General features: G+C 36.7%; 1 protein-coding gene across 1 annotated transcript in view; it reads left to right on the top strand.

Moving 5' to 3' along the window:
* DSTYK (dual serine/threonine and tyrosine protein kinase) overlaps positions 1-5,907 on the top strand; it is a 48,894-nt gene extending 42,987 nt beyond the window's left edge. The window contains exons 11-13 of the mRNA XM_072424935.1: positions 385-499; positions 1,475-1,609; positions 2,250-5,907. Coding sequence (XP_072281036.1) covers positions 385-499; positions 1,475-1,609; positions 2,250-2,431 — 432 coding nt within the window. The 3' untranslated portion in view covers positions 2,432-5,907. The remainder of the gene's footprint in view (positions 1-384; positions 500-1,474; positions 1,610-2,249) is intronic.
* Positions 5,908-13,115: the final 7,208 nt, after the last annotated feature.

Here is a 13,115-nt window from a genome sequence, read left to right as displayed (position 1 = left end):
TGGGAGCCATGGGGCACAACTCTCCTTCATACAGTCTGTTAGCATTTAGGCTAGGGGCAGTCCTACCTTTATTTTCCCCCGTTTCCCCCGTTTTCACCCCCCCCCCCTTTTTTTTTTTTTCTTTTCATGCATGAGAACTATATTTTCTTGATGCCCAGATACACCTCAATTGCAATTCTACATACTTATAACAGAGCTATTGCTAGTTTATGTAGTTGGTTTTCTAAAGTTCAACTGTTAAGGTGGTTCTTTTACTGTTTTGAAGAAAATTTTGATCTCTGTTGAAAAAAAATAAAAAAGTAGCGAATTCCTGGTATAGATTATTCTGCTCAAATAAATCCGCTAAAATGTCACTTGCACCATAAACTGTTGCCTTTTTTACAGCTGGACAAAAAGAACAGAGCAAAAATCACAGACCTGGGTTTTTGCAAGCCAGAGGCTATGATGTCTGGCAGTATTGTGGGAACTCCTATACACATGGCACCAGAGCTTTTTTCAGGTAAAAACAAAACCAATATATAATAAATATTTTGCCTTCCATTTATCTTCATGCAAGACCATCTTGAAGCCAGTGAATGATGTTCACAGTGTTACTTTCTAAGAGTCCACTTCTGTAGCCAAACGCACATATTTTGTATCTCATGGCTCCTGGCTGAAGTACAACTGCAGCGTAAAGAGAAATTAAGCAGCATGAAGAGCTTTTGTCTGATGCTTCCCTCTCTTTTTATGTGTTTGGACAGGAGATAAATTAAAATTCTCCCAGAAAAGAGTTGAAAATTAGTTTTCTATGCTAGTAATATAGTGTAATAAGTGTCTTTGAAGCTTGCCTATCAATGTGTGCTAGGATCTATAATGATAACTCTGGTTCTTGGAAAATTTATGTCAGCAGTGTTTGTTTATTTATTTATTTATTTATTTTTTGGTGGGTTTTGCATAAGACTGGAGGACTGAATTAAGACTTGGAATTCTTTCTTCCCAAATGTGTCTGTGTCCCTATTGAAAAATGTGTAATTAAAGTTTTGCAATTCTGTGTCCCTATTGAAAAATGTGTAATTAAAGTTTTGCAATAAGTCAAATCTTAAAGGAAATATCCACCCATTTTTTTTTGTTTAAGGAAATGAAGGGTTAGAACCCCCTGTAAAGTATTTTATTATTTTGGGTATGGGAGGGTGGGAGGAGATTTCCCTTTACTGTCACTTTAACAAATGTGTTTCCAGACAGCGTGATGGAAAATCTGCAGCAAGAAAAAAATTCTGTTCTAAATATTTTAGTAGTGATAACATTATGCAATCATGGTTTAACATAGTTACAAATATTTACAAATTAGCATGCAAATACCAACATTTCTAGGTTTCGTTCAGTGCTATGCATTTAGCAGTTGATCTTGAAATGTGTACCATGTGACTATAATTATATTTACCAAACGCAAATGGTATGTTCAGTAGACAACCTCTCTTCTTTGTTGTTCTCCCAGGCAAATATGACAACTCGGTCGATGTCTATGCTTTTGGGATTCTGTTTTGGTATATATGCTCAGGATCAATAAAACTTCCAGAAGCTTTTGAAAGATGTTCCAGCAAAGACCATCTATGGAACAATGTTAGAAAAGGTAAATGGTCATTTTCTCTTGGTAAGGTGAGAAAAATGTATTTATTTGATTAACTTATGTACAAATCTCAAACAGTCTATAAATGTCAAGCTGACCTCTGCATTTCCCATATTGCAGTTGCTTCCCATATGTGACTGTTGGCCTCACTGACACCCTGACTGTTCAGGGTGAAGGGGATGTAGTCAAACTGAACACTAATGGGCAAACTTATATGTACATTAAAGTGGACCTTTTTCACATGCTAGCTGAATTCTGTCACTCTCTCTTCCCAAGTCATAATTGCTATTTGGGATTTTGGTTTGGATGAAGTTAGAATTACCGGTATATTCACTTTACCCTTTTCTTCTGCATCACTGGGTGGGATGTAGCCATCCTTTCGGGTAGTGAAAATATTCCAGAATATCACAGACTTTACCTGGAAGTGGGTGGCATCAACCTTGCCTAGGTGCTGCAGGCAGAACACGCTAAGGCAAATTTAATTTTAACTATATCCTTTCCAGGTATTTTTTTTGTTGGGGAAAAATTCAAATGTACCGGTCTGCTTAAATCTGCATATATGTCCAGTTATGCTAGTGTTTTTATTTTTCTGTTTTGTTTGTCCAGATTTTTATTTCAAGCCTTTTTTTTTCTCTGGTCGCAGGTGTCCGTCCTGAGAGGCTGGCTATCTTTGATGAGGAGTGCTGGAAGCTTATGGAGGCATGCTGGAATGGGGATCCCTCACTACGCCCTCTGTTAGGCATTGTGCAGCCAATGTTGCAAGGCATCACAGACAGGCTTTGTCGCAATCAAGAGTCCAGCAAAACCTTGGAAGACTCCACATGATGGCATACAAATGTTTTGTAGGTTGGCTCTAAAGAGAATCAGACTGTTGTCCCTAATGAAAAGAGATGTGCAAATCTTGTACAGCCTAGGCTTGCTTGCCTTGAGCCTGCAATTTTTTTTATCTGCACAGTTCTAGCTAGCTGTACTGGCCATCATTTCTTGAGCACCAAGTGGCAATTGTTCTTTATCTCCTAGTTCTGCACTTAATATGGCTGTAAAATTTATATTTTCATGTGTTGTAAAAAGATAATTGTGTTTTTTTTTTCCAGTGGCCCTAATAAGTCCTTGAGAACTTATGTTTACAGTATAAAACCTGTATTTGTATGGGTTTGTCCCTTCCCTGTTGATTTTTTTTTCTCTACTTTTGAACTTAATGCCATACAAGGTTTGTGCAGTTAAAAGTAATGTTTTATTTAACCTATTTTTCCCCACTTCAAATCAGTTGCTAAATTTATGGCACCTAAAATTCTGATATAGTAAATAATGCATTCATATATTTATGTTTTATATGGGTTTAACACACACTGAAGAAAACCCTTTTTATTGACTTGAACATAGGAATTACCATCTGTAACACAGACCACATGCATACATTTTTTCTATAATTTCCATAATCTGCACAAAGCATCCAGCATGAATGAGATTTCTTCGTACAGTTAAAATTAAGTAAAAGATAGTATGGCCTATACAAGCATTTAAAGTGGATAGACTGAAAACTCCTCCCAAGTGACTTACATATTTAATAAACATGAATTTTAAAGACTGCTTGTTCCCCTGCACATCAGTCTGACTCCCAGTTAGGGGAAAATTGCACACTGTAAGCCAGTTGGGCTTTTTATAATTGCACAACACTTCCTAGGTCTTTGATCAACCTGTTCCACATGATCTTGCACGAACAAGGGGTATCACCATCAAACTCTCCTGTTTGGCAGGAGTGTGTAATAGATTGAAGATTTTTTGAGAGGTAAAACAATAACACATGTTTACTCTAATTTTGTATGTATTTGTTTGTCTAGTGTCCTGCAGTTCACCATGTTTTCCTGCAGAAATTTGCCCCTTCCAATTTGTTGTCAAAATGCACTGCTGTCTAAAAAATCCTTTTGTAAATATTGTTAACACTCCTTTATCAAAAATGTTTGTCTTTTTTTTGCTTACTTTGTGTTAAAGGTGCTAAAACTTTTAAATGTATGCATGTTTTTTTAATGTTATTTTCAAGTATTGTTTGCTTTTGTTTTTATTCTACTAACTATTTTGTTTAAGAGAAGGCCTTTCAAGGCTATATTTAAAATAAGTCCAGTTGTGTTTTCTGGCTCCCTAGGTTAAGCAGTTTGTAACCGTGTTTAGGGAAAAGGAGTTGCAAGGTTTACTTTTGGGTAACTTAGTAATTTGAAACCTCATTTCTCACACTCCACTGCTTCCTACTTCTCCATTGTAGAATAATGACCATAGCTCCATCACCCTTTCTCTACTGAAAATCTAACAGGATGGTAAAGCTGCGTTCTAGAGGTGAAACCAGTAGCAACTTTAAAATAATACGAGGTAGGAATATGATAGGAAACTCATGTTTAGAAAGTATTGAATCCAAGGCTCTAGTCTATCAACAAGGATTCCTCCAGAGGTTGCTAGGGTTTTCTTGAGCAATGAGTAATTTGTGCCTTTCAGGTCGCTTTAACTGATGCCAATAATTTTTGACTATCTCTGAGGCTGACATTCTTCTCACTGTCCAACGGTGTAAGGAAGCATGCTTCCTACTGACCACCACACTAATGTACTGTGAGCTGTGAATATAGTAATTATTGCTAAGTTCCCTAAGACTTGAAAGGTTTTTCAGGGGTTCTCACATGTTTTAAAAAACAAAACAAAATACATGTTAAGGAAGAATCTAGAAGAAGGTTTTATTACCTCATGCACTGCATGTTTTTCCTGGGGCAGTAAATTTGTATTCACAGCTAGCCTAACTATACCACAACAGCTGTGATGAACATTCTTTGTTTTGCAATAAAGTTTATTTAAAAGGAAGCCTGTGTGTAGGATTTATCCTGCCAGTGTTTAACTGTTGAGCTAAAGATGCTAATTGCTTGGCAGTCATGTTTACTTTATGCACTTAAAAAGCTGTTAACATTCTAGCCTTCGTTACATGGAATTACTGATCTAGAGCAAGCCTGCAGGTGCGCACTCCTTAATTTTGAGTGCGACAGTATTTAAGCCAATGGGTCATTGTAACAGCCAGGTAACTTGCATTTTTGGATGTTCATTCATTCATGACAAGTATTTAAAGTTCAAGGTATTCAAGAATACTACAGTTTTTCCAAATACAAAAGATTCCTCAGAGATAGCCAAACATGTGGCTAAAGTGACAGGACATGCTTATTGGTGGGTATATTGTGACCCTGAAAGTAATTTCATCCTAGTTTCATCCTTGTGAACAGAATTTCAAGCCTAAGTAACGAGCATCTTGCTTGCTTTAAACTATACTGCTTCCTTTTTACTCTGTTAAAATTGTTGCTTAGCATCTTTTCTTCCAAGAGGTAATTCATAAATTAGGAAAGGTACAAATGGCACATTTAAGGCGTAGCCATTCCAAATGCCATTGGAAATTTGATCTTCATAGTCGTTAATTTAACACTAAAAAAATGTCTAAAACTAATATTGCTAAAAGGGTAGTTTTTGCACGCAGTTTACACATTTAGCATCCTAAAAAATTAACCTATCATTCCTGGAAAAGGTCTAACTAGGTAGGTTTGTCGTAATATTAAGTGAATACTGTGCATATTTGGGCATATTTTGGCCCCCAAGTATTTAGGCTTTAAGGTGTAAGACTCTTTTAGCAAAAAAACATAAAAATAAAAGCACTAAAATAGATTTCTAAAACGGCTTAGAAAAAAAATCCCCTAAAATCCAAAATGTTTGGCACAACATATTTTGCAATGGAGATTTATCAAATTTTATGCAATCTGTAAATATTCACAGGGTTCACAATACACAATGTTTTTTAGTAGCAGTCTATCTAGTGATTTTTTTTTGTAGTTTATGGTTTAACAAGAGATTATATTGTGCTAATTTTTAGGCATGCACAAAAGTATTTTCCTCAAAAATTTGTCATCCTATGTGTCCGTCTATATAAAGAGAAAATAGGAACTTTGTCAGTGTTATGTGTATATTACATTGTTGCATACTATTTTAGCAACCTGAAATTGGCTGGCCTTACCAGTAAAGTTCCTGAATTTAAGGTAGTTATGTTTACATATTTATATGTGCATAATTTATGTTGTAGGCTTTATACATCCAGAGGTCTGGCTGCCTTGAACTTTTTTTTTTGTACACAAATGTAAGGTATATTATATCGCTTAAAGTGTATAGCAAGTCCCAGTAAAAGTTTTTCTAGTTTTAGATAGAATGGAAAAGCAATAGAATGCCTTGATTTTGGCGAATTACGTCTATTTAAACAAAATCTTTCAACAAGATATCAATACAAATGTGTTTGGGGTTTTAAAACGACTACGACTTTTAAAACCTATCCAAAACTAAAAAAAAAAAATTTTCTCTGCCCCCCCCCCCCCCCCCCCCCCCTTTTCTGAAAGAGCTTTAGCTGCATGGATAGCATAGTTGTTTACAATCCAAGAAACAAATATAAAAGGAGGATTTTTAACTTTTTACAATAATATTTCATATGAACATGTTTTAAACCATGTTTAACTACCGGTACTTCCATCTTTCCTTCTATGGAAAACCCACCAATTACCCTCCCAAAAAGTTTTTAAAAATAGGTTTAAAATGCCTTTTTTTATATTCTCCCTAATCTGCTCTCACATGTCTTTTGCTGGTTTTGTTTCTAAGTATGGTCATCTTGTGCCTTTTCTGACACATTTGACATTCTTTAAGAACTAAACCGTTTTTAGGATCTAAAAGTACATGGCCACTGATCAGCCAGGCAGTGGTATGGTTACTTGAAGGAAAAGAGAAAGCTAAAGACCTTAAGTGTTTCAGCATGATAGATTTAGCTAAACAAAAAGGGCTTTCAGACTAGTCGTTTAGTGATTCAGTTTGTGTCTTGATACTCAGAGATTCACTTTAAATACCTTTAATGTATATTATTTTGTCCTTGTTTCCACAAGTCATTCAAATACTCATTTGACATAAACATCTATACCATTAAAAAAAAATGTTAATATACGCTACCGAAATCTGTACAACGACTTCCATCTTTGTACCTTGCAAACTAGGAAGAGTGTCCCCCCCCCCTCCCGAGATTGTACAGCTAATGGACTAGAGCTCCCGAGGCACATGAGCAAATTAACTCAAAATGTGGGGTGGATGTGTAGCATGCAAAAACAATAAAATATCTAGACAAATGGCAATAGTCCTCACAAGTCTCTAGAAAAGGTCTACCAAGAGATTTTCAATTACTAAATTCACTGGATGTGTCAACAGTTTGACTAGGTTACTATACTGATCCTACAAAATAGAATTACTTGTGGCAAAAAATTGGGTTTTTGTCAATCAACTTTAGTATGACAAGCGCAGCAAAAAGTGCATAGGGTGTTGAGCCCCAATGTTTAGTACTGGATAGGAGAACTTGAAAATCCACTACAAAAAGATTGCATTTTGCCTAAAAAGAAAAAGGTTGTAGTATATCTCCAATACTTGCATAAAGGTGTTCAATATATATGTTCATAAATATTTTTATATTATTGCATGCGTGCCCAGTCATGTAAGTGAAACACAGGTATTTTTTACTCTACAAAAAAGGACATACATCTACTGTTTTCATAAGAAGAATATCTCTATTTAAGTATTATCTAGGGCCTGCAATACCATTATTATTTGAATATGTATTTTGCACATTGATGAGAGAGGACTTGAAATCCTCAAATTTGTTTTAAAATATACTCGCTTTGTACTGTGTGTGTGTATATGTAGCAGTTACTCTGTATTCCTTCATACATACAGTTACCCTAAAATTACTGAACTTTCCAGCATTGTGAGTATATTATAGCCTAAAAGCTGCTGGTTAAATTTATAAATTATATTTGGAACTGATGTTATAAATGGTGAAAAGATTTTTTTTTGGCAATATATGGCATCAAAACAAACACTCTAAAATTTAAATATATGATAGTCTTATGTATAAATAAATATAGTCTTTATAAGCAAGTTAAACTTCCAATTAAATGTTTGTGCAGCTTTAAATATGTACATAAAAAAAGCATTTACAAAGAATTGAAAAAAAAAATAGGTTTTAGCACTGTTCAACTAGTTTGACCTCTTTGCGGATTAATGCAGAACAAAAACAGGGAAAGGTAGACTGCCTATGTCAGAGGCTTGCATGGGAATCCACTGATCCTAGAAAGACTTTTGTGGGCACGTTGGTGAAAGTCTGTGACTTGAGCAGACTAACCAGCTCTCTTGTGGACTGCAGTGATGATGCTGAGGTGAGATGTGTAGAAAAATAAATACATTTATTTCTTATGCTACTTTGTAAGCAGGCGTTTTTATATTTTTGTATAGTTTTCAGGATGTGATTTTTTTGAATTGAAGGTATATCACTATGTTGAAAGGCCCCCTTTAAAAATAGTGATCAAAAAATCAATTTTACCAATAAGTATTTGAGAAGACTCTATGGCATGTTACTTTATTTTTGTAGTTCACTTAGATAAAAGGGGTATGTTGCTTATGTGTCAACCCTTGTATTCAGCATTCCAGATTACATTTAGACTGTAAATGTGTATTAAGATAAGCGCTGCATTTTTTTATATGTAAAATATTTAGACTTGTATGTGCAATAAAACACATTAACCAAGTGATTGATTCCAGGATCTGATGTGGATATTTATATAAATATCTCAAAGTATCAAGATGGGGCTAGAGAAATGGGACACCCAATAGGGTCTTAGAGGTTTTTGGGATCCCTAGATGGCATATGGATAGATATGGAATATGGTCTCCATTCATTCTCTTTATGACCGCTCTGGGTAGAACCATTTGTAGTAGTAGTAGTAGTTCACTTGCACTAGGAAGCAGTAACACTGCAACCTCATTGCTAGTCTAAATATAGCATAATTTTGTAGTTAGAATTATTTTGAATGGAGCTCACCCAGTTCCTATAGGATTACACACTGCACCTAAATACAATCCCTTGCCACTGAATCTAAACAATATGCTTTCTACAGTAAGTTTTCAGATTCAATTTTGCCACTATTATACAAAGTACATTGCTTTTCACTGCATGTCACATATGGTAGGATATGCAAGGACATCATATATTGCATGGAGAGCAATGTCCCATGTTCCTAATTATGTGCTGCACTGTGTTTTGTATCTTGGGATCTGCCCCACTCTCTAAATAGGAGATGAGTAATCGCAATGCCTTAAACTGGGTTCATATTTGCTAAAAACAAATATTTGAAACAGCAGGGTCCTTATGCTCAGTATTTCCACCCATGTGCCTTTTATTACTTTAACCCTACTTTCAGCTGCATAAAAAGTGGGGTGTGAATTTAATACATGTTTACCAAGGGTAAACTTGAGCGTGATTTCCATCTCCGCTTCCAAATCTGTCTGGTTAGCCAGCTCTATAAATTCCGATACTTTTACCATAACCAACATCCCAGGATCCCAGTGAACCAACAATTTCTAGATTAAAGTGGAACAGCAACTTCCTCAATGAGTGGAAGCCTCCTGCAGCCTGGGGGCTGCCCTTCACAAAATATCCTCCACCAATCAAAGCCCTTCTAGCTTAGGGTTGAATCTGCAACTTTCCTGAAATGCTTACTCAACAGTCTCACTGTTGTGTGTTGGATTTCAGTAAAACAATTTATGTGGGCTTTGCATGAAACTATATTATTTGCCAATTATTGCATTCCGACTAGTCTGTGGAAGACATAACTAGTCATTATGAGAGACTGTTCAGTCTTATACCAGAGACTACATGCAAATATTCTACTCTTTACTTATCTACTAGCCTGAGTTGTGGTCCCAGGACTTCCAAACTGCTGGTTATACATTGAGGTCAGCGCCCCATGCACACCTAAATTAAAAATGTTTTTTCTACAGTCACAACCCTAAATAGGTTGTAACCTGAGCACCTGTCTCAATGAAAGGAAAATTACTGATCTTGCCAACATCCTGTTTTATCCTACATCATAGGGCAAAATCTGGCCCATCTGCCTGTTTTATGTTGCCTGTGGTGACAAGCACTTGACCTACATCAGCCATAAACAAGCATCTGACAGAAAAAAAAATGTATACTGATCTTTGAACTTAGGTGATTGAATATGGGCATGGCACCACAGAGCAGAGTTTACGCATATTGGCAAATGACCAGAGGATTGTAAACTAGCAGCAGAATATGTGGCCCCAGCAAAAGGTTTACCCTATTTGTTTGCATTTACACATTGTTTATACTTTTGTTCTAGGTTTCTGTTCAGGGGATTTAAGAGTATTCTCCCTTCTTGCCTTATTTTCAAGGTAAAATATTCAGCACTGGGGGACTATTTACTCATATAATTTTATTTACTTAACCCACACTGGATTTTTACCATATTATGCCTCATAAGAGGTGACCCAGATCTAATATATCTTAAAGGGAAGAGTTATTACTCAAACTTCACCTCCACTTCCTACCCCACCACCACCTGTAAACCAAGATACGTTGGGCTCTATTTTGTAACTTATTCCCCCCATTGATGGGCCTGAATGGATTACTTAAGAGTCTGTTGCTATTTGTTAGCAAATGTTTTCAATACTGGGCCAGATATTATTCCAGGTTTGCTGGATCACCCAGGTTCACTGATGAAAGTGTATCTTCTCCAGCCTTGGAGAGCTTTAATAAATCAGGCCCAATGTGTCTGAAATTCTCTGACAGATGGTCATATGTTTCTAGATGTATCTTTTCAGTTTCTTTTAAAAACAATGACTTGTTCTGCCATCCAGTGGTCAATACCCTAATGGCATATTTGTCACAATGCTATCTGTGTAAGTGAAAATTATGAACAAATCTAGAGCCAATTCACAGGGGAATAATTTATAAAGGGAGCCTCTAGAGTTTTTCTCTTGTTAGTTTCTAGGCCTCACTGACTCTACTCAACAGGTTTTGACCTCTTATCCAACCCTTTTCAAACTACAAATACTTGCCCTAACCCTGACTATGATACTCTACTTCTGTGGTATGATTCTGAATATCTGAAGCTTTAATGTGCTGGACAAATGCAGGTTGGTTATCAAGGCCTCCCTAAAGGAAGCTTTTATCCAAATGGAGCAGATTTGAAATCTACAGCCTTGTAAATTTCCCAACCCCTACCTAGATTCTAAGGGAACTAAAGGAGTATATATTTAATGGGTAATGCAATTCCCAGGCACCAATTCACACAATATAAGGATTATTCTATATATTCCTAAGTAGTTATATCTTCCAGTACTAGTTAAGTTGTTGATGTAGTAGATGTTTATTTGAAACATTTATACCAGCCTTTCTCAACCTTGTCATGCCAGGGGAAGCCTTTAAATAAATTCCTGATCTTTGATATAACCAATAAATTGGGCTTCAGTGGTCAAAATTCCCCTTACATCAGTGGTCAGCTGAGTATCCTCTTACAGTGGTGGTAATGCCACCCTAAAGATGAAAAAAATGATTTGGTGTCATGCTGCTGGCCTTGAAAAGTGACATTACTGCAGGAACTTTGCAGACATCACAAAATGGGAGGGCAATCATCCATAGATCACAGAACCCCCAGCATCATGTGGAGGAACTGAAATTGGCTGATCTATATACAAAAATCTTAACCAGTTCCCTTTTTAAAACATTTCCTGGGGCTGCTCCTACATGAATTTGTGGAGTTTTTATTTCATAGAGAGGACTTCTAATGTGGCTTCAGGTTCCCTCTTGGACACTTCCACAAATAGATTGTAAAGTGACACAAAGTTGCTTTATATCCAGACTTTGATGTGTCTCCCCAGAAAAACTAATTAGCATGAAACAGACTTCTCCATTTAAACTTTCTAACAATACAATCAAATACCCCCCCCCCCCCCCCCCCCCCCAAAATAATAAAAATGTATAACCTCCTTTGTTTGCTATATGGATTCTTCAAGCACATTCCCTAAATCCACCCAGGACACTTGATACCAGTTTAGGAAAACNNACCTCTACAGAGAGACCACTGCTTACACACACACACACACACACACACACACACACACCATTTTACAACAGTGGACCTTTCACATTTAGCAGATATCAAAATAATAAAAATGTATAACCTCCTTTGTTTGCTATATGGATTCTTCAAGCACATTCCCTAAATCCACCCAGGACACTTGATACCAGTTTAGGAAAACTAATCAACATGCATCAAGAAAGTGATAATAAAACTCCCAAAACACATAGATGGGTTGGTATTCCCTGAACTTTATTTATATCATAAGGCTGCTTACATGATGAAGGCTCTAGATTGTTGCAGACATAAAGCTCAGGGTACATCCAGAGGGCTTTTACACCCAGTATCCTCCATCTCTCTGAATTTCCAAAGCCATTCCTTTGTCTTCTGCTCTAATCGTATTACTGAAGCAGCTTACTTAACACACTCTAGCAGGCCCTCCGTCTCTCCTCACTTCATTATTTCCCTCTTTCCTAATACTGCCAACTCTTCCATCACATCAGGATTGAAAGGAAGCATACTTGTGGAAATTCGGACAGGGGACTTGCCATTATGCCAGAATGTTAGACTGGCCTACACTAAATTAATCCAGATTGAAAGAGTGTAAATTATGGAAAAACAGGACACAATTTCCTATGAACCATTCCACTCACAGCACACATGCCTACATAGGTATGTGCTGACTAAATACTTTCTCCTCAATAAAATGATTAGGAAAAAAGATATATGTATACATCAATTATCCCTGGCAAAAGCATTCTAATAAAGCCTTACCTCAAGAATAATTGAAGTGCACAATAAAAAAAAACTTTCCCACAGGTAAATGCCCCAGCCCTGATGCCCTATGCACATTTGGAGATCAGTTTTAGACTGGACCCCTCATCCCATGAATGTGTTGCCCTTAGGAATTCCTGGTCTCAGTTCTGGAATTTCCTATTTCAGAATCTATGACTTACTACCTATAGACTTTATCCATATGCCTAAACTTTACACACCCTTCCACTTTTAACCTTCCCCTATTGGAAACATTCTACTTAATATGGAACAATTCAATCCCACAATCTTTTGCTATATATTGTGTTGGTAACTTGTAAGCTCCAGGTAAAGACTTCCTTATGTGACACAGTGGAGGCTCTAATGAATATTGGAGAAAATACAACATACACATAAATAGTTAATGCTATATTTTCAGAAGAAAATCAGTTCCGGTACTGGTGGTGGTAAGTGACTCAGGACAAATTCTGATGCCTGGATGATTAGGTCAGAGTATCTCCAGAATTTCATGGGCTTGTGTTCCAGGGTACGCGGTGGTTAATACGGTAGTTACAAAGGGTGGTCCAAAAGGGAGACAACTAGTAAACCAGAGGCAAAGATATGGGCCAAAACTAAGCCCCTCCAGGCGCCATAGGGCAGTGGTCACCAACCTTTTCGGATCTACAGATCGCATGCACAGGGAGCAGTGTGTCACTCAAAGGGGAAGAAACTTCCCCCAGAGTGACATCATACCATGTCATACCATATCATGCCAG

This window comes from Pyxicephalus adspersus, chromosome 1 (genome assembly GCF_032062135.1).
Source record: "Pyxicephalus adspersus chromosome 1, UCB_Pads_2.0, whole genome shotgun sequence".
Lineage (NCBI taxonomy): Eukaryota > Metazoa > Chordata > Amphibia > Anura > Pyxicephalidae > Pyxicephalus > Pyxicephalus adspersus.
This window is presented reverse-complemented; position numbering and strand designations above follow the sequence as displayed.